The sequence below is a fragment of the Bos mutus genome, chromosome 28, assembly GCF_027580195.1.
Source record: "Bos mutus isolate GX-2022 chromosome 28, NWIPB_WYAK_1.1, whole genome shotgun sequence".
NCBI classification, from domain to species: Eukaryota; Metazoa; Chordata; class Mammalia; order Artiodactyla; family Bovidae; genus Bos; species Bos mutus.
In genome coordinates this window covers 7,306,532-7,331,310 of record NC_091644.1, presented here as the reverse complement: position 1 = coordinate 7,331,310, position 24,779 = coordinate 7,306,532, and the positions used below count along the sequence as shown (strand labels likewise).

The 24,779-nt window shown below is 51.7% G+C and overlaps 1 protein-coding gene across 5 annotated transcripts in view; it reads left to right on the top strand.

The window, feature by feature from the left end:
- ARHGAP22 (Rho GTPase activating protein 22) overlaps nt 1-24,779 on the top strand; it is a 169,236-nt gene that overhangs the window by 71,607 nt on the left and 72,850 nt on the right. The window contains exon 1 of one of the 5 annotated variants that reach the window (XM_070364479.1): nt 18,255-18,666. The exons of the other annotated variants lie outside the window; for them this stretch is intronic. Coding sequence (XP_070220580.1) covers nt 18,615-18,666 — 52 coding nt within the window. The 5' untranslated portion in view covers nt 18,255-18,614. Of the gene's footprint in view, nt 1-18,254; nt 18,667-24,779 lie in introns of those variants that run through there. 5 annotated transcript variants of the gene reach the window in all.

Below are 24,779 nucleotides of genomic sequence, written 5' to 3'. Positions count from 1 at the left end.
CTCTGGATGCCCAGGGAGCTCCTTTGCACCTGCCCAGGTCACAGGCCCCTGAAGCCAGCCCTGACTGTTGGCCTCTGGATGCCCAGGGAGCTCCTTTGCACCTGCCCAGGTCACAGGCCCCTGAAGCCAGCCCTGACTGTTGGCCTCTGGATGCCCAGGGAGCTCCTGTGCACCTGCCCAGGTCACAGGCCCCTGAAGCCAGCCCTGATGTGGACCTCTGGATGTAAATGCAGGACCTGTCTGTTCTTTGGCACTAGGCTCCAGCCTGTGAACGCAGCCTAACACCCCTGGTTGACCTCTTCCTGCAAGTTCACTAGCCCTTGCAGCCTCCAGTCATAAGTAAATTCAGTCCACATCTTACCAGTGTCCTTATCCATCCATAAACTTGGCACCCAGAAGGGGACGGCTTCTCCAGGGGCTGAGTGTACTGCACCCATTGCGGCCCAGCTCCATGTCCTCTCCGTCCATCCCTGGCCCTAGGTACAAGGCCATTGCTGCCCTCTGTCCTCTCCTTTCGGTCCTGTTGCTAGAAATGCTCCTGAATTTGCTGCAGGTCTCTACTTCTCCCACATCCTAAACTGCTAAGGCAGGGGGGCTTTAAGTGGCTCTCCTGGCACCCACAGAGGGCATCGGGGAATGTGGACCTGGGAGGTGCCGCCTGCGTGCTTGCACATTAAGGCTGTGGCCCACCAGGAGACTGGATGCAGCCGGCTCTCTTGCACGAGGCCAATCAGAAAGAATCTTTCGTGGCCCACCCAGGGCTCTCTGCCACCAGGCAGCCTAGCCTGGCTTGCTAAGTGTGTAACACGGTCCTTACCCTAGTGCGCTGGCTCAACTTCATCTTGGCAAGTTTGACATTCTTCCTGCCTCTCTAACCACAGCCTTCTGATCTGCACTGGAGGGCCGCCTGCGTGGCCTGTGGGGACTCTAGGAAGTGTCGCGCCCTGGCTGGGAGGGCCGCATGAGTCCGGCTCTAGGCTTGCCGCTGCCGTCCTTATTCCAGCCAGGCGACCCACCTTCTCCCGTCTTGGGGCTTATCTTTCAAGCCTGAGCTTGCTTCTGTGGTTGCACCTTTCATGCATAATTTGAAAAGTGCCTCTTGGCTTTTTACCTTCTCTTCTTTTTGGGGTTGTTATGTTTCTCTCATCAGACTTAGGTCTCTAGATGCAAGGCCCATATCTGATTCGCATCTCCAACTTCAGCCCAGTGCCCTGTGTCTGGCCTTGATGGGGAGCCCTGGAGGAGACAGGCACAGTTGTGCCGGTGTCCTGGGGCAGAAACAGCTTGGCTAACTCTGAGCCATTTGCTTGGTGAGATCCCAGAGAGCCTTGGCCTGTGGACAGTCTTATAGGCAATGAAGAGCCACAGAAGATCCTAAACAGGAGAAAGTTATGATCATATTTAGCAGCAATGAAAAGACTGGGTTGAGCAGGGGGTAACAAGAGGGACCCAAAACCAGTGTATGTGTGTGCGTGTGTGCGTGCGTGTGTGTGTGTGTGTGGCAGGGCGGGGGGTGGGGGTGGCACGCTGCTTCAGTAGAGCAGCAGGGACTGCTCAAGTTAAAACCAAGCAGAGGCCGGGAGGATGGAGGATGGCTGGGAGGTGAACTGTTCAGACCTGGTGAGGGACAGGATGTTGGAAGTAGAATCCAGAATGACTGCCGGGTTGATGGCCAACTAAGAAAGGACGGAGGGAGGGAGCAGCAGTTCAGGGATAAAGATGATAGAGTCAAGGTGAGGTCACAGGAACCCAGGCTAGTGGCTCTGCCGCCTGGATTCGATGTTGCAGGAAGCAGGGCTTCTCGAGCCTTCAGTTCCACTCCCGTGGCATCTGATGTTCCAGCCCTCCCCCACTGTAAGTGATGCGGTTTCTCCATTCAAGACCGAGATCGAGGATCTAGGAAGCCGTTCCAGACTCCACAGGCTCCCTGCAAACCCCTCCCCACAGTGAGTCTCTTTAATGGCAGAGTTCAAAAACCCAGACCCAGGGACTTCCCTAGTGGCCTAGTGGTTAAGAATCTGCCTTGCAGGGGATGCCGGTTCGATCCCTGGTCAGAGAAGTAAGATCCCACGTTCTGCAGAGCAACTAAGCCCAGATACCACAACTACTGAGCCCAGGTGCCATAACGAGAGAGTCTGTGCATAATGAAAGAGCTTGCGTGCCGTAACTATTTTAAGACTCAATGCAACGAAATAAATATATTAAAACAAAAACAAAAACCAGACCCAGAACTTAACCACGTGCACTTGGTCAAGTTGCTAACTTCTCTGTGCCTCAGTTTCCTCAAATATAAAATGAGAATAAAATGTCTATACCTTGGCTTAGGGGTGGGGGTGAAGCAGCTGGATGTGATATACAGAGGGAGCAGAGGGAGCCTTATTCTGATGGTATAGTTAAGTATCTTAATGGTGGTGATACTTTCGCGTAACTACACGTGTGATAAAACTATATAGACCCCTCCCCCACCTCAGTAGACACACACACACACCGGTGTGTATAACTGGCAGAATCTGAATCAGCTTTGTGGATTGATTGTGTAAGGTCAGTTTCCTGATTTCCATGGTGGGATGTAGTTATGTAAGATGCTAAACAGGAGGAGGCTGGGTGTAGAGAGCCTGGGACCTTGCTGTACAATTCCTTGCAATTTCCTGTGAATCTAGAATTATTTCAGAAGAAAACTTTTTTAAAGTACATATCCCATAGTGTTTGGGGGATATGATAATCTATATCTTAGGACAATACTACCCTGTGTTAAGTATTCTGTAAAGTTTAGCAATTATTATAGCAACGTCTCTACACAATCAAGAAATAAAAGATCAGCGTATTTTAAAAAGTAGTTAGCTACCTTTTCAAACGATATACTCGGTATGTTTTTTAACCTTCAGATACGTTTTCAGCCAGAATGTCTCTAAACCTAGATGAATGGGTCCAGCTGTTTATGTTAAAAAGTATGACAGATACGGTACTTTCTCCTAGTTTTGTGACTTGCTGGCCGTTCTGTGGTTTACTGATTGATGATTAACAACCGGGTCCCTTGTTTCTCAGAAGTATTTCAGCTGAAAAAAAACATCGAGAATATTATTTGAAAGTTGGCAAGTGTGGTGTTGAACTGCCCATTCGACACTTCGTGACTTCTTGGACCCCTGTGTGTGGCACTCCCGCAGCCCTGGTGACTGTTCATGTCTCTGCCCACCTTCTGTACGGCTGCCTTTCGCGTGCCCTGACCCAGACCAGGTACAGGAACATGACTGCTGACTGATGGAATGGAAGTCCACTCTCAGGGGAAACTTGTTAATTCCTTCAAGAGCAACTGGTTATTCCTGGGATAGCAATAGGAGTAAGTTTCATATGTGAACATCTTCCACGAGACACAAGCAACATGAGATTCTTAAAGTCATCTGCTGAGTTTCTTTTTAGAAGTAGAAGTGGGAAGGGCACCATCAGGGTATTGGTTCAATCTCCCTGACACCCAGTGTGCAGACCTTGCACTCCCATTGTACCAATGTGGTGAGCGAAGCGCAGAGGGGTAACTTGTCTAAAGTCACATGACTAGTAGCAGATGGAGTCCAAGGTCCATCCTGGGGAGTCCCCCTTCAGGGTCCCATCCTAGGCTGCCAACAGGAGCTGAGGCGGGTGCTGGGCACCACAGCTCTGAGACACGGAGGGGCGCAGACAGAAATCCCTCAGCTAGAGACATGCATCCCGGGTAGGAAGGTTGCTCCTACACCACAGAAGTGCAGTCTGCTCAGTGCCAGCTCAGAACAAAGATGCAGATAAAATTCTTTATGAGTGACCTCAGCTAGACTAAATCTCTAGATAAATTAGGATGTGGGGAGGAATGTGGCAGGGGATTAGTGGTGGGGAGTTGGATGACCCAGGTCACCTCTGAGAAGCCTGCCCAGGTACAGAGGCTCCTCTGACAAGGGAGCCTTCAGCTTAGGAACTTCTTTAGACGCAGGGCTATTGTTTAGGTCCTTCCTAAACAAGATGTGGTCCATGGACCAGCTGCATCAGCATCATCTGGGAGCTCGTTGGAAATGGAGATTCTCAGGCCCCACCCAGAACTGCTGAAACAGAATCTGGTTGTAGGAATATGTCCTGAGGGATTCATGTCCACGTTAAAATGCAAAGCAGTGCTCCCAAGTGAGACAACACCAGTGGTATGCAACCCTGGGCTACGACCTCCTGAGACAGCGACTTAGGTCGGCGCACGCAGGACCTGGTGCTGGGCTTCTCAAGATGCGTGATAAAATAAAATTATGAAAAAGCAGCAACTCAAAAGCAGGAAGGAAGCTGAAAGTGATGGCAGAGAGAGGCAAACAGTGGCAAGACACTGAGCCTAGTTCTCAGGCTGCAAGCCAGGCTGTAAACCAGGGCCGATTGCCCGTGAGCTGATTCTGGCCCATAAGAGGTACTTTGTTTGGCTCATGGAGCATTATTTATGCATAAAAGATTTTACCCATAGATCTCAGGTGGCGCTAGTGGTAAAGAACACGTTTGCCAATGCAGGAGACATAAGAGATGTGGATTTGATCACTGAGTCAGGAAGATCTCCTGGAGAAGGACTTGGCAACCCACTCCAGTATTCTTAGTTGGTGAATCCCATGGACAGAGGAGCCTGGTTGGCTACAGTCCGTAAGGTTGCAAAGAGTCGGACACTAATGAAGTGGCTTAGTATGCATGCATTCAGTGGAGATTTCTATATGGTGAAATTGGGGCTGCTTTCCCCATACAAACAATGAACAGGAGCTCAGTAATAGCTGCCCCTTTTGACAGAGCCTGAGTATCCTCTAGTTAGCCAGAATCCCCACCTTTTCCTACTGCCCCATCCCAGCCTTCCTCCGCCCGCCCCCACACCCGCTTTTTCGGTACACCCTACCTGTCTGATCTCTCGATAAAAGTTTGAGTCTGTGAACGCTAGTGTAGATGATGAAAAGACGGCTAGAAAATGATAGCTACTGTGTGTTGGCCGAGTCATTCGACCCCTGCATTGATTTGCCTTGTGCAGCTGTAATTTAGGGCGAGGTGTTCCATCACGCTGTCTGAGATTCAGTTCTGGTTCAGCCTCTGCCCAGGTCTGGGGTCCTGAGGGAGTCACATTACCCCTTAAACGTCAGTCTCCTCTTCTGTAAAACGGACTCAGTAAAAGTAGCTTCATGTAAAGCAGTAAGCCTTGTCCCTGGGACACAGTGGCCGTAGCCGATTAGTAAGATGTCAGTCACTGTGGTTACCATGGTTACCAGAGCAGAATCACACACAGGCCTGCAGGTGTTTGGTCCCTGCATTGCTGAAATACAGGCATTAGTTAGCAACACTCCACCAGAAGGCACACAGAGAACATAAAATGTCAATTCAGTGAAGCCGAATATACATCTCAAATAGAAATCATATACATACGGAAAGCACGAAATGAAAACATAAACTTACGAAATATAAAGGTTAAAAGTATTACCTTCTAATAAAAATTATTAGTAGATGAAATTAATAAAATGGTATTCAAAAATAATAAACCAAGCCCTATAAAACAAGGACAATTTTGATAATAATGAACCCTTGAAATGAAATCACACTATTTGATATTATTTTTTAATCATGAGCATATTTTGGTGCCCATTTTTTCTAACTGCTATAAAATTTTTGAGGAGATTGTTCTAAATTTCAAACTAATATTATCCTATGAGTACTTTATCTTCAAATAATCTTTTTTCTTATTCAGTATTCTAGAGGTTTTTTCTTTAACTCTTTTTTTTTTTTTTTTTTTTGTTAGCAGGGGCTACATCTTTTAATTGCTCATGAGCCCAGTTGTATTTCATAAAAAGTATTTCCAGTTTGTCTCACCTTCTGCAGTGTTCTCCTGGGTAGGTGACCCCATGGGTCTGGTGGATGGGCCGCAGGGAACAGCTGTACTTGAAGGCCACTGGTTTAGAAAGTCTTTGAACCAGAATAAGGATTTATGATGTGATAGAGGCGCCTTGGTTCTTTTCCCCGTGTGGATTGTGGAGGAATAGAAAACCACTTTCTAAATAAGTTTTCCTTACAGGATCCAAACTTCTGTTGAAGCATTTCCCCAAGTGTAAATGATTCCGATTTTTAAAAAACATATCACAAAATACCTGTAGTTCAGTGTGTTTTAAAATCACACTATTCTGGAATTCCAGAATGTTAAAAACTGGAGTTACAATCACTAAATAATCACTTCCACCAGATTTGGAAGTTCTTGTCAAGGTCAGTGACACCTTCCTGGGTCCCAAGGGCACAGCTGCCCCTGACGCTTTTCTGCAGACTTGCATTAGAGGAGACAGAGCCTGGGAGGCTGTGGCTGGGAAAGAAGGAGGATCGTTAGAGAGGTCATCGTTGTCCTCCTGAAATTCACGTCCAGCGGAAGTCTTGGAATGTGGCCTTATTTGCCAATGCAATTAGTTAAGATGAGCTCTGGAATAGGGTGCGTCCTAAATGAAATGACGTGTCCTTATGAGAAGAAATCTGGACACACAAGCACTCACAGGGGAGGTCATGTGAGGATGAGGCAGAGACTGGAGCGGTGCAGCTGCAAGCCAGGGAAGGCCAAGGGTTCCCCACGACGCCAGAACCAGCAGAGAGGCCCGGACAGCCTTCCCCAGGGCCTGCAGCGGGGAGCACGGCCCTGCCAACCCCTCCATTGGACTTCTAGCCTCCCGAACACTAAGGGAACAGGTTTCTGTTGTTGTAAGGCACCCAGTTAGTGGTAATTGTTGACAGTAGCCCTGGCGAAATGGGACAGCCATGCAGTTAGGAGTGAGGTGGCCAGAGCAGTGGTCCTTTGGCAGCAGGACTGACTTTCACTGGCCCGGAGAATTCAGCCTATGTTCTTAAGGCCCCCACCCCCGAAGACCTGGCCTCACCTCCGTCCTCTCCTCCCTGGAGGGTCCCCCGTCCTCCTGCACAGCCCCTCCCTCTGAGCAGCCTGCTGCCCCAACCATGGCCCATCGCTTGCTCTATCTGTGGCGCTGCCTGGTCACTTCCAAATGCTGCCAGTGGTCCAGTGGGAAGAACAGAGCCCCAGGAGCCCCAGAGGACTCCCGGGAGAGGAAAGCCTTCTTCCTGGCTGTGCACTGGCCTTGAACAGTCACCTCATCTCCTGAGCCTCATTGGATGGTGACAGTAATGACCCTGATGGGCCTGGGCAGGGATGCAGGATGCAGCCATACATCATCCGTGCTCCTACACGGGAGGGCCCTCTCCCACCCCCAGGAAGGAATGATGAGAATCCGGGCATCGTGGAGAGCTAGGCCTTTTCTGACCGACCACGGCAGTGCTGGAGCAGGTGGGCCCCAGAACACACCTGCAGTGGGTGGTGCCGTCCTCTGGGAACTGCTGTCTTCGTCTCACACACACACACACACACACACACACACACACACAGGCCGGGCTGAGTCAGGCAGGGGGCTCGCGTCTGTGGTTTCCCGTGTCTGGCACAGAGTGGCGCTCCACAAATAGCTGCCTCAGGAATGATGTTGGAGAGGGAAGGACAGCCCACCAGATGTGTCGGGACCAAGTGCTGCCAGACCAACCCGCTGCGCAGGAGCCTCCAAGGAGGAATGTGCAGCGTGGAGGGCTTTCTTTTCTTTTAAATTGAGAGAGGCTGTCCTCCTTTGTTCTGTGAAGGGTCACTTAAGTGGCCTCCTTAGAGATGCAAATACAAGGCCAGTAGGCACCCAGCGTCCTGGGACCAGCACTGGGCGGGGACCTTTTGTGCCCAGTAGTGGTGGGCCCTATTTCGTATCTTTGAGTGGCTTGGCAAAAATCCTGCCCTTCTGTGGCGTGCAGCGGAAGTGGGGTCCGTGGGGAGAAGTGGGGAGGAAGAGAAATGTGTGGACGAGTTTACACAAAGAGCCCAGGCTTTCCAGAAGGGATGAGATGGCTACCTCACCACTGTGATTTTCCTTTTTTTATTACAACAAGAAACATTACATCCCACCTGTGAGAGCTCAGGCACGCAGGGAAGCCAGGGTCTCACGGGACAGTACTGTTTCTATATGCCGTGCAGCTGGCACTTTCCACTCTGTGATTCTATCTCGTTTTTAAAACTACAGGCCAAGACCCCTTGAGTTGATTTCATGACCCCTTATTGGGTTGGAGTCCATAGTCTGAAAAGTGCTTCTTGGGATTTGGTGGTCAGGAGACCTGTTGGGTGGACTAAGGCCTGGCTGTGGGGAGGATGCTGCTGCCGTGGAAATAGAGACTTTGGTGTTGGTGAGCTCCAGCTGGGACTGTAACTAGGGAGATGAAAATGGTGGTCCCTGATACTAGAGCTGGGTCTGATCAGGTTATCTGAGGCCAGCTTGCCCTGGAAATTGTGTCTGTGTGTGATCTGACAGAGCGGAATACACTGGCTTCTTCACTCTCGCCCCATCCAGGTCATGTCACAGAGGTGCTGTGTGTCCCTGGAGAGACTTGCAGGCCCTCTATACCCCCTTGGGGATATCTCCGAGATGCCCAGCAACCCATTTGCACACAGCTATAATCTCATTGCCACCACCAAGGCCAGCTTGGGAGGAGCCTGCCCCATGCCCACCGTCCAGGGGCAGCCCTGTGGTAGTGCTCAGCAAGAGAAGCCATAATCATACCCTAGTGCTCAGTCCTTTAGTCATGTCCAACTCCTTGTGACCCTTTGGACTGGAGCCTGGCAGGCTCCCATGTCCATGGGATTTTTCAGTCAATACTAGAGTGGGTTACCATTTCCTTCTGCAGGATGTCTTCCCAACCCAGGAATCGAGCCCGTGTCTCCTGCATTGCAGGCAGATTCTTTATCCACTGAGTATACCCTAGAGGTCCTGCCTGAGTCCTCCAGTTGAGGGGAGTGCTGAGGCCTGAGCAGAACACCCTGGAGAAGTTGCTATTTCCACAGCAAAATCTTGGGGAACAGGGACTTCACCCATCCTGGCACCTATGCTTTAGACACATCGCCAAGGCCAGCTTCTGCTAAGAAACCTGATGGTCATCAGGATGGGACAGAAGTGGCCTGGACACTTACCCACCGGAACCAGAATCGGGAGGCCAGGCTGTGCTGCCCTTTCTCTTTCCTTGGCTAGGTGGCAGCAGCAAGCAGAAGTACTTGAACCCCTCCCTGTGGACTCGGTCATCCCCACTTCTCTCCTTGGGCTGAGATTCTCCCAGTCCGGCCCACCATCTCCCCTCCCCTTGCCCAGCAGTCTGGCTACAGTTCTACACTATGAGGGAAGTCTGCGGGCCGTCCTCACTCCGTTGATCTCTTCTCTCAGTGCCTCAGTTAATCCTCACAGCCCTTCAGCACCTTCAGCCCCATCCAGTGCCCCACTGAAAGACTGAGGGTCTTCGAAGGTTGGAGTTCAATTCCGTTTCAGTCAAGGCACTACAGAGGCCAAACACAGGCTTGGGCACCAAATGGCCCGGCTGCCCCTCCAGGTACCTCACCTCTTTGAGCCCCAGGGTGGCAGTCAAGCTCGTCTTCCTGTGGCCATGCAGTTTTGCAGCCTCCCTGCAGTAAGATAGGTCACATGACTGAACTCTGGACAGTGGAATGTGGGTGGGAGTCTGGTTGCAGTCTGCTCGCAGCCCCTAAAATCCCCTGAGAGCTCTGTGTTCCCTCCTTCCTCCTCTGATAGACAGGATCCAGGGGAGGACTCTGAGATCCTGGAAGGAGCCTGAGTCCCTGCGTGACTGCGTGGAGCGGAGCCCTCTCGTTCGTTCCCCCACTTCACGCTGACCTGCTTGAGGTGGTAACCTAAGCACAAAAGTGTCTGTTTATAGAGTTAGGACTCTGAGATTTGTGGTTGTTGTGTAATGTCAGCCAGCATCAATTTCTGATTAACCTGCGGTTTCCTTGCCTGTAACATGGGGTTCTCTATACTCAGTCTCAGGGTTGTGTCTATGACATACAGTGTGTTCAAGTCACCAGTCCTTGGGGCTGGTGCATTGCAAGCATTCAGAGCATCACCAAGTAACTGAGGTCGCTCCCTTGCAGTCAGTATCTGCAACAGCAGTGGAGACAACACAGGAGGACCGACTAACCCCCAAGTTATAGCGCCCTAAGCTGATCGGACCAGAGGCAGGTGGGCCACGCTCATGGCCGAGGGGCGAGCGGGGATACTGGGAGTCTTCAAAGGCGCACAGACCCCCAAGTTACAGCACCCTGCCTTAAGCTAAGCGGACCAAACAGCAGGTGGGCCACACTCATGGCAGAGGGGTGAGCGGGGATACTGGGAGTCTTCAAAGGTGCACAGATCCCACCTATGCAAATGCTTTGTCACCTGGATTTTTGCCAATACTGTGGAGACTAGCCATTATCTGTAATGGCTACAGGGCCGTGTCTGTAATGGAATGCCGAGCTGAGGGGATTGCAAGTACTGAAAGAGTTGAGAGCCGCACTGGAGGCAGGCTCCTCAGTTCAAATCCTGTCTCTTTCACTTACTAGCTGTGGGACCCCAGGTAAATCACTTAGCAGTTCTGTGCCTCAGTTTCCCCATCAGTAAAATGGGAGTTTTAATGGTGTTCTGGTGGAGTTTGGTTTAATATATGTAGAATGCTCAGTGCTTGGCATACAGCAGGTGCTCAGTTCATGTGGCTCTTATTACTGAAGGAGGTATCCCACTTGGTGACTCCTGGTGAAGCAGCTGAGACCACCTCTGCACCGTAGCCCATGGAAAGGTCTGATGCCATCACAGCCACCAGAAAGTGCCCCCCAGCCCCTGTTCCCTGCAGCAGCTGCTGCAGCTGGTCTACCTGGACAGGAAACAAAAGCCCCCAGGACCGCGTCTGGGGGCTCCTGCTCTTTCCCATGCTGCATTTCTCCTGGGGCTGGGGGAGTAAAGAAAGAAAAGCAGAAAGAGCAGGTGGGAGCAGGGCTGAGGGTTAGACTCCGGGAAAGACAATGAGCTTTGTAAAATTCCTCTTGGGCAGTCTAGCCAAGTTCAATGGCTTCAGGCCACATGAACAGCAAGAAAAATGTAGCCCAGGAATTTCTCCCCAACCATGCCCCTTGTCTTTCTCTGTGAGAATTTGGAGCTGCAGACACATTCCTTCCATGAACAACGTCCGCAGCAGCTGAAGGCCCATTGGCCAGAGCTGGGGAAACCAGCTGGCCATGCAGCTCTAGGGCCCTGCCCTCAGGGCACCCCCCTCCCTGAGGGCTGGGCACAGCAAATGTGCAGGAGAATAGGCTCTGGCTGGCAGACTTCAGATAACCACCGCGTCAGAGACTGGCCCTTCCTGGGCACTGCGGCCTCTCCTGAGAGCCAGCTGTCCAGACAGTTTGTGCAGCTGCATTTCCCTAATCTGTCACCCAGAAGTGGAAACTAGACATTTTGGACAGAATCCCCACCTCTTAGAGATGGGAATTCACTTTTTTTCTAAGCCAAGTACTTCCCACATCAAGAGGAAACAACTTCCCAATGCTCTAAATTTCTTCTGAACAGAGGGCAAACTACATAAAGCCCAAGGGCCAAATATGGCTTACCACTTGCTTTTGTAAATAAAGTTTTATTGAAACACAGCCACACCCATTTGTTTCTGTATTGTCTATGACTGATTTCATGCTACCAGGGCAGAGTTGAGTAGTTGCTATGGAGATAACGTGGCAAAGTTTCAATACATTTATAATCTGCCCCTTAAAAAAAGTTTATCAATTCCTTGTTTAAAATAGAATGTATTACATTCACTTATACTTATACTCATGTTATTCCACAAAGGGTTTGAAATGGCTTCTAATGAGAACACTTACCATGAAGGTAACACAATAGTAATAATTTTATAAATTAAAGACCTGAGAAAATGCAAATAAAAGTAGAAAAGTAAAATCAGGAAACAAAAACATAAATGTGAAAACCTACTTTGGGGCCTTCATACTTGCCAAAATTGGACTTTAAAATTTCCCTGAGCATCCTGATAGCCAAAGGAAGAAGAGAAATGAGACTTAAGTCTCATTAAGAGAAAGGAAAAGACATACCAATCCGTATGGAATCCACAGCCTTTTCTAGCACAAAGCAGTGTGGGCTTGCTTCAAATAAACCCTGTCTTCCCCAGAATGACCTTCTTCATTAAAGAAAGAAAAGAACCCAGAACAATGAGTCTGTAAAGTGAATACCACCAGTGCTGTTGAGAGATAATGGGGGTGTCTGAGGGAGTTAGTTAACATGTTTAACCTGATTGAGGCTGTTGTTCAGTTGCTAAGTCACGTTTGACTCTTTGTGACCCCATGGACTACAGCATGCCAGGCCTCCCTGTCCCTCACTCTCTCCTGGAGTTTGCCCAAGTTCATGTCCATTGAATCGGTGATGCCGTCCAACCATCTCATCCTCTGCTGCCTTCTCCTCGTTTTGCCTTCAATCTTTCCCAGCATCAGGGTTTTTCCCAGTGAGTCAGCTCTTCTCATCAGGTGGCCAAAGTATTGGAGCTTCAGCTTCAGCATCAGTCCTTCCAATGAGTATTCAGGGTTGATTTCCTTTAGGATGGACTGGTTTGATCTCCTTGCTGTCCAGGGGACTCTCAAGAGTCTTCTCCAGCACCACAACTTGAACGCGTCCATAGCTAAATCCAAATCAGTTGGCTTCCATGTACTGAGGTAATCGTGCACAAAACTCATTTAGAGAGATTGTCGGGGAGGCCTGTTTCCTGCTTATCATATTTCTACATCTGTTTCAAAGCAAAAACTGAGGTTGACTGGGGAAAGCCCTGACTTGTCACTAATTTAGCTTTAGTGCCCGGCACATCCTAGGCCCTGAAGAAATGCTTATGCGGAGTGGATCTAGCATCTCTGGACTTCACATTTCCCATGGTAAATGAGAAGGCTGTATTAGAATGGATAAAGTCCCTTCCAGTCCCAGAACATCTGTGAGTGTTGAATGTATGGCATATGCACATTGGATTTTGGCCAAATTCCTATCACAGATCAGAACTATGATAGGAGGAGAAGACGAGAGAGGGGAACAGAGGCCCCAAAGCAGGAGGCGGGGGGCTGGTTGTTAAAAGGTGTCCTGTGGTGCTCAGTCTACCCAGATTCAAGGACAAGCTCCCCCACCCTCCAGCTCTGTGACTTTGGGAGCTCATATAACCTGGGCAGGTTCCATATTCTCACCTCTAAAGTGAGCGTTATGCCATGTCACCATCATGAGGCTGCCGTGAAAATTAAATGGGATACCAGCACCCATAGGGGTAGATTTGTAATAAGCATTGTACAAAGTGCTTTTATCTTCAAGAAGCCCCCTCTAATCAGGTGTCAAGGCTAACAGTGAAAGTGAAAAAGTCGCTCAATCGTGTCCGACTCTTTGCGACCGCATGGACTATATAGTCCATGGAATTCTCCAGGTCAGAATCCTGGAGTGGGTAGCCTTTCCCTTCTCCAGGGGATCTTCCCAACCCAGGGATCGAACCCAGGTCTCTTGCATTGCAGGCAGATTCTTTACCAACTGAGCTATCAGGGAAGCCACCAGGGAACAGACACTACTCTGAGAAGCTAACACAGCAGTGAGCCTCGCACGGCCTTACTGACGGATGCCCTCTGATGCCCTCCAGCACTCCCCAAGGGCTATTTTTTTCACCATAAGTCTCATCTATGGACATGCCTTAGACCTGCGGGGGCCTGCATCCCCAACTCTGCTCCTTCTCCCTTCAAAATATCTACCATAGAGTTAAGAACAGAGGCTCCAAAACAAGACAGGCTGGATTCTAATCCCGCTCGGCCGCTAATCAGCTGTGAGTTACCTCACCTCCCTGTGCCTCAGCCCTCCTCTGTAAAGTGGAAACAATGATGACAGGGAACACACGGGACTGCTCTGAATTTCCATAGACTGTTGTGCTCTCAGCCAGGCGGCGTGGCTGTTAGGGAGATGTTTTACCCCCGCCCCCCAGGTCTCAGTTGTGTCAGTGTCTAATAAACTACCCCAACCTCAGTGACCCAAACGTGTATTTGCTCTTGTTCTACAGCGTGGGAGGGCTCAGCATGGAGAGCTCGCCTCTGCTCTACTTTATCAGTTGGAGGACCCGCCTCCAGGGCGGCCTCACTCGCGAAGCCTGACCTGGTTGGGCCCAGCTTCCCGGAGCATGGCAGGATCAGGAGAGTCCCACTGCTCTCCCTGGACGACAACAGTGGCAGCTACCAAGCTTCTTAGAATTTAGGCCCAGGGCTGGCCCAGGGTCACTCACTCCTGTCACCTGTTAGTTAAGGCAAGTCGTGGGGCGGCCCGGATTCCAGGAGACCGGAGCACACGGGTGTGGGGCCTGGGGGTGTGGATTGCTGGGGGCTACCTTGCTAGTACACAGCTCAGCTTGATCTCCGTCTCCTCTGCATCTCTTGTCTGCCTTATGCCTTTTGCTTGTCGGCTTTCTCCTGCTCTGGTCTCCCCCTTCTCGTCCCCCCTTCACTCCAGCACCAGGCTGATCAGTCAGAATCACAGACTGCATCATACCCTAAATGCCCTGTTTCTTCATGTGATAACACTGCTTGCTCGTTGGAGGATCGTTCCCACGCCACCCCCAAGAGGCTAGACTCCTCATCACATCTCAGCTCTCACCTCAGAGACCTCTCCTCTGGAGGGCCTCTCTGACCGCCCTTTGTAGACTGGGGCACTGTTCCCCCAGAGCTCCCAGGTGTCCTCCTGGCACCCCCAGAGCTCAGTCCCGGGCTCCACTTGGGTGTTCAGTTGTGTTCGGTCGTCGTTTGGTGCCTGGGTGAATAAATGAATGGAGGAATGAATGAACGGTCGCAGCAGCCCTGCAAAGCTGCACTGATGATGAAGACGCCATGTCCCCACTTCTACTCTTCTGCAAAGCTGCACTGATGATGAAGACGCCATGTCCCCATTTCTACTCTTCTGCAAAGCTGCACTGATGATGAAGACGCCATGTCCCCACTTCTACTCTTCTGCAAAGCTGCACTGATGATGAAGACGCCATGTCCCCATTTCTACTCTTCTGCAAAGCTGCACTGATGATGAAGACGCCATGTCCCCATTTCTACTCTTCCCTGGGCCGCCCAGGGCTGAGCTCACATCTTGAGATGGCACCCTGGGGATACCTTGGGTATGAGCTGGGAGGAGAAACCACCCTCCTGCAGAGGGGTATAAAGGCCAGGTACTGAGTCTCCTAAGTAAATTCTTGAATGGCCTGCACATGTCTGACACTCAGGTTCTAGAGGGCTAAGATTCCACAGCAGCCTCCTTAAAAATAAACCCATATTCTCACCACCAAACTTTGAGTAGCAGGAAGTGGAGGTCTGGGCGGGTGGGGGTAGCCCGGCAGAATCGTTGTCCTGCAAAGCTTGTGTCCAGCCCTCCTCCCAGAGCCCATCCTACTCACTGGATGCGCACCCCCTAGTTCAGGCTCTGCATTCCCATGACGTGTCGGATGTTGGCCTTGCAACTCAGGAATATGTCTCAGGGGCCCCCAGCTCCCTGCTCAGTTTTCTAGAGTCAGGTGGCACGAGCTTGGCTGGAGCCTTGGAGCACTGAGTGATCCTGACGTTTTGACTCAATTTAAGATGGTCTGGGGTCATTGTCAATTCAGGGGCTTTGTTCACAGAGTTTAATTTTTCAGGTGAATTCTGTGCTCAGTATGTGCTTTTGCAATTGCAACCCATGACTCTATGCCTAATGGGGTAAATGCCATTCTCCCATTTATCTATCCACCCATCCACCCACTCACCCGTCCACCCACTCACCCACCCATCCACCCCCCCCCACCCACTCATCCATCTATCCACTCATTCACCCACTCAACCCACCCACCTGTCTATTCACCCATCCATCCATCCTGATTCCGACACTTGTCATTTCACTGGTCTTGGGCAAGTCTGTTTGCCTTCCTGAACTTTAGTTTCTTCCTCAGTAAACTGAATCTAATGGTGCCTTATGGGTAGTCCTGTGGTTAATTGAGATAATAGCACATATGAGTTGCCTGGTGGAAAACACATAGTTAAACACATGGTTAATGTTATTTTCCTCCCCGCTTGAGAAATAGACACACAACTAGAAAACTATAAAAAGACAGTATATAATCAGGACAATAAAAGTGTGTGAAACCAAAGGCAGTAATACTATAAACTCTTGCCTTGTGTTCTGTCTCATAAACTGCCCTGGGAGTTGATATTTAAAGCCACTTCGAAAAGTTGAGTATCCCAAAATATATTTGAAAAGTTGAGTATCCCAAAATATATTTGAACGGTTCAATGGGGATGCTGACCCTCTATAATAGGTTCATTCGAAATGATCCTGCTTTGCTACTTCCTCTTAGAAAGATAAACAAGCAGCCCACAATGGCTGCTGTGATGTTTTCTTTTAAATCTTGCTTTCCAAATGTAGGACTTGGCTGTTGGACAATCACCCGGGGGCTCGCTCCCCGCACATGCTCTCCCTGAATGCAGGAAGCTCTAGCTTGGAATTCCTGGGGCCTCATTAAGCCCGCTGTGACTAAGTGATCTTGCCTGGTGCTAAAACTGTTTAAAATGACTTGGCAACAACCAGAAGTCAGGTCTCTCTGTTTTTTCTCAGTTACTCCCTCTTTGTAACCCCCGCCTTCATGTCATGAAATGAAAACATCTTTCTTTCCGGATCTAGTGCAGGACAGCCCTCCTCTCTGCCTGAAGAAGCCTCACCCGGGTCTTCCTGGAGAGTTTGAGAGGGAGGCAGAAATCTGTCCCACTGTTGTTAATCTCTCCTTTGAATGAGACTTAACTCCTGGGAAAACCTCTCCCCTATTCCAAGTCATTCTTTCCTCCCTTCCCCTGCCTCCCCCACCCCCAACAATTAATTCTTCTGCTCCATGCTCTAGGCAGCCTCTGCCTTGGTCCTGGCCTTGCCACTGCTCTCCTCCAGACTGTGTCTATTTTCTCAAGATGGGATAGAGGTAGGGAGGGAAGGAGAAAATCCCAGTCGAGCAGAGGCCATCAGAGGTTCACCATAGCCCTGTTTCAGGGGCAGGAACAGAACCTAGGAACTGGATGGGTGAGAGGGAATCTAATATTGAGAATCCTTCTCTGTGCCAGACAGTTGAAATAATTTCTTTCATTCGACTTTAACTCTACAATATATGAATACGCCTTCCTTTTAAAAAATTAGACCACCATAAGAATGCTAAATTCCCTTGACACCCACTTTCAATCCATTCTCATCTCTTGCCCTTTCCCTGGAGGGAACCACTTGATTATTTTGCTTTCTTCCCAAGTATTTTTCCTGGCCCAAGTGTCTAGAGCAGTGCCTGGCATGGAATGGGCATTATACAGTGGAATAATGTTCTAAAGGTGTGTGTTTTACATAAGTACTATGAATCCATAGATCTTCAACATCCAGCTGCAGCTCCCTCCTTTGATAGCATTTCATTTTATGGAAGTGCCAGTGTATTTGATAATCCCTTTACTGACGAACATCTTTTTGGTCTCAATTTTTTGCAGTTACAAACAGCGCTGCAGTGAAAAGCCTGGTATGGGTTTTCCTGAGAGTGTGGGCTGATTCCTCGCTTGGCCCCAGGGTCTGAGCATTTTTAGTTTTAATGAGCACCTCGAGTGTTACCTTCCAGAGTGAGGGCACCAAAGCAAGCCCCCACAAACATGTGATGATGACGATCGTGCCCACTTACAAGTGTTGCCCAGTCCTGTCGGACTGTTTGCAACTCCATGCACTGTAGCCCACAGGGCTTCTCTGTCCAGGGAATTCTCCAGGCAAGAATACTGGGGTGGGTTGCCATTTCCTTCTCCATCCCACTTACAAAGCACTTCACAAAATGCCAAATGTGTCCTAGATCAATTTAACGATTATGCATTAAATCTTCGCAAGGATCCCTCGAATCCTAGATCATTTTAACGATTATGCATTACATCTTCGCAAGGATCCCTCGAAGCATTTCTATTATTCTTCCTATCTGATAGATGAGGACACTGAGCACAGAGTGTTTGAGTAACTTGACACCATCAAACCTTTAATTTGTGCTCAGGAGAACAGTCTCAGAGGGGAAATGACTTACCCAAAGTCACACAGTCCATGGATAGCCCAGGCAGGTTTGGGAGAAGCCTGGGCAATTCCTCAGTTATAGAGTGCAGGCGAGCTGGGAAACGGAGAGCAGGGTGGCCCTCGTAGACACCTCCCAAGTCACCACGAGGTGACCACTTAGAGGATGCTGGGGGAGGGGTGGCGCCGCCCTTGCAGTGCGAGGGGACCTTTCCTTCCGGTCTGCCAGCATCCCCCACCACGGTTCCCTGCGGGTAGAGGAGGGAGCCGCAGGCCGCGCCGGCTCGCACAGCACCCCCTGGCGGCCCCTCGCGAGCGCACAGCCCGGCGCCCCGGGAGAGTAACGGGCCGTGGGGAGGGCGCCCGCGAGGGCAGGGAGCCGGCGTAGGGGCCGCCCCGGCGCGCGGAGATAAAAGCGGGCCGGCCCGGCGGCTGGCGCGATCTGCGCATTCTCCTATTGATTAGCAGGGTCTGCCCGGAGGCCGGGATACCCGCGGAGCGGGACCGGTACGGAGCGTAAGGGAGACGGAGCGGCCGGGTCTGTGGCCCCGTGCCGGGCTGGGCACCGTCCGCCAGCCGGACATCAGCCACCCTGCTCCGGGGGTGCGGGCAGCAGGCGGCGCGCCAGGCAGCGAAGCTGAGCCGCGGGCGTAGGCTGCTGCAATGGGGCTGTGTTGCTGCAAAGACTGGAGGGGACACCTGCGAGCGCCCAAAGGTAACTTTTGGGCGGGCACGTGCGCCGCGGACTCGGGACTTAGGCGCCCAGGCGAGGGGCGCGCGCCGCCGGTTCCCTCCTGCAGCCACGGGACGCTGCCGGTCCCGCCTCGGGGATTTGTCCGCAGGATTCCCTGGGCCACCCGACACCTGCTTCCGCCGTGGAAAGGGCTCAGTTGTGGCTGCAACTTTCCCCCGGTGTCCGAACTTTGAAGCGCGCGTCCAGAGGCTCCTCTTGCTCGGCGGAGCCCGGCTGGAGGTTAGGGTCCCATCCCGGGGTAGAAGGGGAGCCGAGAGGAGGGGAAAGCCCGCCCTACAGGGTCCGGCGCGGACGGTGAGCGCCGGCTGCTCGTCCGCCAAGTCCAAGGCTGGGTCGGCGGAGCCCCTGGCTCCCGGCCCCGCCCGCAGGTCCTTTGCAGAGAGCCTGGCTTGCTCCCGTCGCCGCCTCTGCGGCTTAACCGCCTCGGAGCGGGGCCATTCATTCTCCACGCCCGCCTCTGTCACAAACTTGGACCCAGGGGCCCTGACTCAGAGTTTTCCAAAAGTCGCGGGGAGCTTGCTTGTGGAACGCAGCGGGCTTGGAGAGGGTTCCAAGCCGAGAAACGCGCCGAGGACGTTGGCGGCTGCGGAGGTCCGGCCTCCTTTGGGCAGTGGCCCTTCTAACTTAACCCTTGACTGGCTGAAACTATCCCTGTTGATTGCCAGAAACAAGATAATGCAACCCTTTACCGCAGCGCCTCCCAAGCTCGTGGGAACCTAAAACCCACCTGTCCCTCGCTTATTAAACATGCAGATTGCCTAGCCTCACTCTGACCTACTTCCTGGATAGGCTCTGGGGAAGGGTCTGCGAAGCTGTGTGTTTAAGGGCTTCCCTAAGTGACTGGTGTGACAAGGTGAGTCTGGGAAGCCTTGCCTGTAAACTGTAAGGTGGGCGCCGGCTTTACCAGATGGGCGCCAGGTTCTGATTCTTTGAAAAGTATATTCTGGATCCTGATACAGAAAGGTTGGAATGTGTCAAGCAGCTTGAAGAACTCTTGTCCAGGTGATGATAAAGATGGCGCAAATGTATTGGTTTGTTCACAAAGAGTTTGAGGTCGTTTTTAACATGAGAAGTAAATATAACAAAACTAAATAGGGCCCTACACTTAAACAGATCATATAGAGCAAAGAGAGAAAGAGCCCAGTTAATCTGGCCGTAAGATAATATCTGTGGTTGAGCTTTTGTGCAGCTCAAATGAAATAAGACGAGTTTCATGGTTCTCATTGCCCTAGAGCAACAGTTTTCCTAACTTTGATTTTAACAAGAAAAAAGAATTTTACATATGCATTTTTGTGTTTGGAAGGAATAGATGGAGGGCAAGTGTATCTTGGCTACTGCAGTAACCAGGGCCTCCATAGGATTCAGAGGGCAGGGTCTGGCTCATGCTGACTGAGGTCAGGCCGGAGCCCAGCGCAGAGCAGCAAGGATTTCAGTGGGAGCCTAGAGCCACTTTGGTCTTTCTGGGCCATTTCTCAGTACATCCTACTGGGAGGTGGAGCTTATATCCTAGAAGCAAAGGTGGATTTGCCAGGGCTGGGTTAGGGAAGGTACTTACTCAACTAGTAACCCCAGAAGGGAGCAGTAAGAGGGTGTGCTGCTGGGGCTGTCTTCTGGGACTATGGACCCCAGGTTGCACAATCCGTGTGAGAAACAGGCCTGGTGCAGGCGTGTTTCCCACTTTGCTCCCATCCTCCCAACCCATCCTGAGACAGAGCTGGCCAGTGCAGCCTGGGAGCAGGGACCCAGTCTGAATCATCCAGCAAGTCCTGAAGCCCACCTAAAGTAGCAGAGCTGGGCAATCCTGGAGTGAGAGGGGCTGGGCAGCACTGCGGTGCCCGAGTGCACCTGCCCTGTCCCGAGCAGGCAGCCAGCACTGGCAGGCAGGCAGGATGGCCCAGAAATGCAGACACTTGTGGCTTTTGCGAAAAAAATATTCATTTGGCTGCACTGGATCTTAGTTGAGGTGTGGGATCTTGCATCTTGGTTACAGCATGTGGGATCTTTGCATGTGGCATGTGGGATCTAGGTCCCTGACCAGGGCATCAAACCCGGGCCTTGTGCATGGGCAACTCAGAGGCTTAGCTGCTGGACCACTAGGGGAGTCCCAACATTCGGTTTTTTAGTGTAAAATCTCCAAATGTTCAAATGTCGTTGCCTCATTTAACAGATTTGCACCTGTCTGGCTGGGCAGGAGACAGTTGGGATCATTGTTCCAAACAAGTTCTACCATAAACAGGGGAGCAAGGTTTCCTTGGCCGTAACCTTAGAAATCATGAGTTATTAAACTTTGGGAGGCTTTTCACTGCAAGACTTCAGAACTTTCCGCATGTTAATTGGTGCAAATGTGCATCTCCAAATCAGGTGGAGAGTGTTAATAGATACAGTCTTCAAACTTTTGCCCAGGGAACCTGCCTTTTGTAGAGCATCTCATGGCATCTGTATCTTTGAACACACTTTGAGAAACACTTCTTTGGCCTGTGATTCAGTTGTCATAGCAGTGATGCAGTCCATCTATTTTAAGGGGGTGTGTATGTAGGGGTGTGTGTGTTGTGTAGCTGTTACAAGCTGCCTGTGAAGAAGCTTTCTGACTTTCCAGACTAGAAAAGTGTGTGTTTTTTCTTTAAGATCAAAAGAGAATCCATTAGTCATTGGTATACCTTTCCCCAAGACAACAGATGTTGTTAGCGATTTCATTCTTGGATATTTCTGAATCAGACTTTTACAACAGGATATTTGACCATGTTGTCTCTGAGTAGAAGTGTCCTTGATAAAATCGGCAGGCTCAAGTAGTAAATTCCATAAGGAGAGCAGCAAAAATATATCACGTGCCAGAATCACCGTAGTAGATCTGGGCTTAATGTCTTTAAAATCCAAAGCCTGGCACTCTCTCCAGAGGACACCTTCTCTCCTGCTGGTGGTGGAGTTGAGGGGGTGGGGGGCATCCTGGACCTGGGGAGGGATTACTGTAGACACATATGGGGGCACAATATGCCACAGTATGAATCCATTCACTATCATATGCAGGTGCTGTCATACTTTGCGCCCCTTCTCCTGAATTGTGCCTGACTGGTCGTTCTTACCTCCCCTGGCCGGCTGTTCTCCTACCCGTACGCTGAATTTGGCTGTGAATTCTGTTTCTCCCTCTGAACTCTGCAAAGCCTCTGCCATACACCTCTCTCTCCATACACAATTGGAGCAGTCCTTGGTGCTTCTGCAGAAGCCCAAACGTCAGCGAGCAGGATCTGCCTTGCAGAGAAGGGTTGCTCCCTCCTAAAAGCAGAGGGGAACAAGCTCGCTCTGAACTCTCAGGACATGGTCTCATTTCTCTGTTTTTAGGTGACATTTCCCGATGCTTCTGCTGTATTGAGCTCGGTGGTGGGTCTGTGCAGTGGCAGATTTCATTTTCTTCAACTCTGCACTGGGACCCAAGGCCAGGGCTTGGAGCAGCGCTGAGGCAGCTGTTGCCCGAGGCCGGGGAGGGGCAAGGGCGGACAGGGCCCTGAGGCCTTCGAGGCCTGCTGGCCGCCCCCCACTGCTCCTCTGCCCGCCACGTTTCCCCCTGCTCTCAGCACTGGGCGCCCTCCTGTCGTCGGGAACCTTGCCCCCATCCTGTCCTGTGTTCCCAGCACTCTCCCGCTTCCTTCCGCTGACTCCTTCTATCAGCCTGTGAACCTGCCTTCCGTCTCTCATCAGAACACTTTTTTGTGTAAAGTTTCTTGCCCTGAGGTGCTCCAGAGGCCCAGCCCCCCGCTCCTTCCCTCCGTCACCACCACACCCCCCAGGAACAGTTTGCTGGCCCTGCCTCGTTCTGCTCCTCCTGCACTTACCTGTGACCCCTCGCTGGTGCTGGACCTAGTGAACAGTACCACTCCTCCAAGCGCCCGAGAGCCTGCCCCACGCCCTTCCTCCTGGATTGTGCCTGCCTGGTCCTTCATACCTCTCCTGGCCAGCTATTCTCCCACCCGTATACCAAGCTTGGCTGTGAATTCTGTTTCACCCTCTGAACTCTGCAGTAAGTCTCTCCCACACATCTCACCCCAGGTCCCAGTGGCTTTGATCACCTTTAAGGAAAGAGCCGCCAGATCCTCTGCCCCTCACCTGTGCAGTGCCCACCTCCAGCCTGCAGATCCAGCACCCCAGCTGGAGCCCCTTCTCCCGGTTTCCTGGCTCTCAGCCTGCCCAGGGTCATTTCCCGTGACCAAAGGCTGACGGCTCCTGAGATCCTGCCCAGGGCTGCGACCACATCCCTGCCCCCAAGGCCAATTGAATTGCTTTTGCAGACCCTCATCATCTCAACTGTACTGGCTTTCTCAACTGGTCATCCCAAGTTCATCCCTGCGTCTTCTAGTCCTCTGCCCAAGCCAGCATCCCGTGCATGGCTCCTGCCACCTCATGTCCCTCCTCAAACTGCATCTTGGCCTCACAGTGCCTACAAGAGAAAGCCCAGCTTCTAGCCTTGCTGGTTTGCCTGACAGCCCTCCCCAGCCCCTTTCCAACCTCCCCCCACCACGCAGCCTGGACCTCCCTGGCCCCTGCAGACACCGGGCCTTCTCATGATGCCTTCAGTCAAGCCCTAGGAAGGTGGCCTGCGCCTGGAAGCAGCTCTGAAACCCTGACCCACGAGCCCAGTCCATTTCGTTCTGTCTAGTGCCTGGTTGGTGTGGGTCTGTGCCGCCCAGCTGACAGTCGTCTCGTCACCTCTGTGATCTGGCTCTGCACTTGGCAGAGAAGCTGGCAGGAGAGCAGTGGGTGCAGCAGGAACAGGGAGACAGTTGTGTTCCCTGCGCCTGTTTCCGTCTCCTGACGCCTAGGGTCCCAGAGGCAGTCCGCCTGGGAGAGTCCAGCCCCACCTGGTGGAGCTCTCCGAGCAAGCGTGAGGCATTGACACGGACTCCTGGCCCGTTTCCTGATATCCAGGGGCATGTCTGGCTGTCTAGTGGCCAGGGCACAGAGGCCAGTGGGCGGGGCAGGAATGCTGTGACTAAGCACAGTTCAAGCTGGGCAGAGGAGCCCCTTGCTGACCTGGAGGGAGAGACTGCCATCCCCGGGTTGGGGGTGATAGAACTGGTTCTCTTCTGTAAACGTCTGTGCAAGCTTTGAGCCCACTTTCTTGAGACGGTTCCATTTTCCACAAACTCTTCCAAGATTGCTAAATAGGCAATCTTGGGCAGTTCACTTAATGATCATTTGTGGCGCTGGCTCCACACCAGGCCTAGTGCCTGGCATGAAGATAAAGAGCTAGGGAGGGTACAGTATCCACCCTCACTGTGTTCACAGCCTGACGAAGCAGAGGCCCAGGCGGCAGAAGGTGATGTTACAGGCTGGGAAGGAATGTGGGGAGAGCAGCAGGCCTGCGTGCTCTGGGAGGGCTGATGCCCAAGCTGAGTCTCATAGGACAAGCAGCCAGAGCAACAGACGTACTAGGGAAGGGCTTCCCCGGCCAGTGGAGGTGGGTCAGGTCGAGGCTTCCCAGCAGTGCAGCTCCCAGCCGCTCCTTCTCTGCCGCTGCTCCAGGCTCCTGCAGAAGCCGACGCTGCTGGACTCACTTCTGCCCCGTCCGCTCGGCCCTCTTGCTGGTGGCCTTCTCAGAATCACAGTGATTATTCCGCCCAGGCCTCACTTTGAGCGCCAGACTCGCTTGACACTTCCGCTGGTTGTCTCCTGGCCTAGAGAGTGGCCAAAGCTGATGAGGCTAAACCTAAACACTCACTTCCGTTTTCCTCCTCCAGTCTGCCCACGCCAGGTTCTGCCAGTTCCATTTCCAAAATCCATCTGAGTTTCTCTACTTGTCTCCGTCCATGCCAGCTCCCCGGGTCCAGCCACCAGCCTGCCGCCCAACCACTAGAGTGGTCTCCCGGTCTTTCTGCATGGATCCTCCCCATTCCAGTCCATCCTCCAGCTCCAGCCAGCACCTGCTCCAGCGGCCCTCCGGGTCCCATTGCCGCTTGCTCAGAAACGCTCAAGGGACTCCAGTGGCACCCGCTGTGAGCTCTGTGTCACTTCTTCCTGAGAGGCCCTCTCTGACCCCTGGCATTTGCTCACATGCCATCCCTTGCCTTTCCTCTAGAACACCT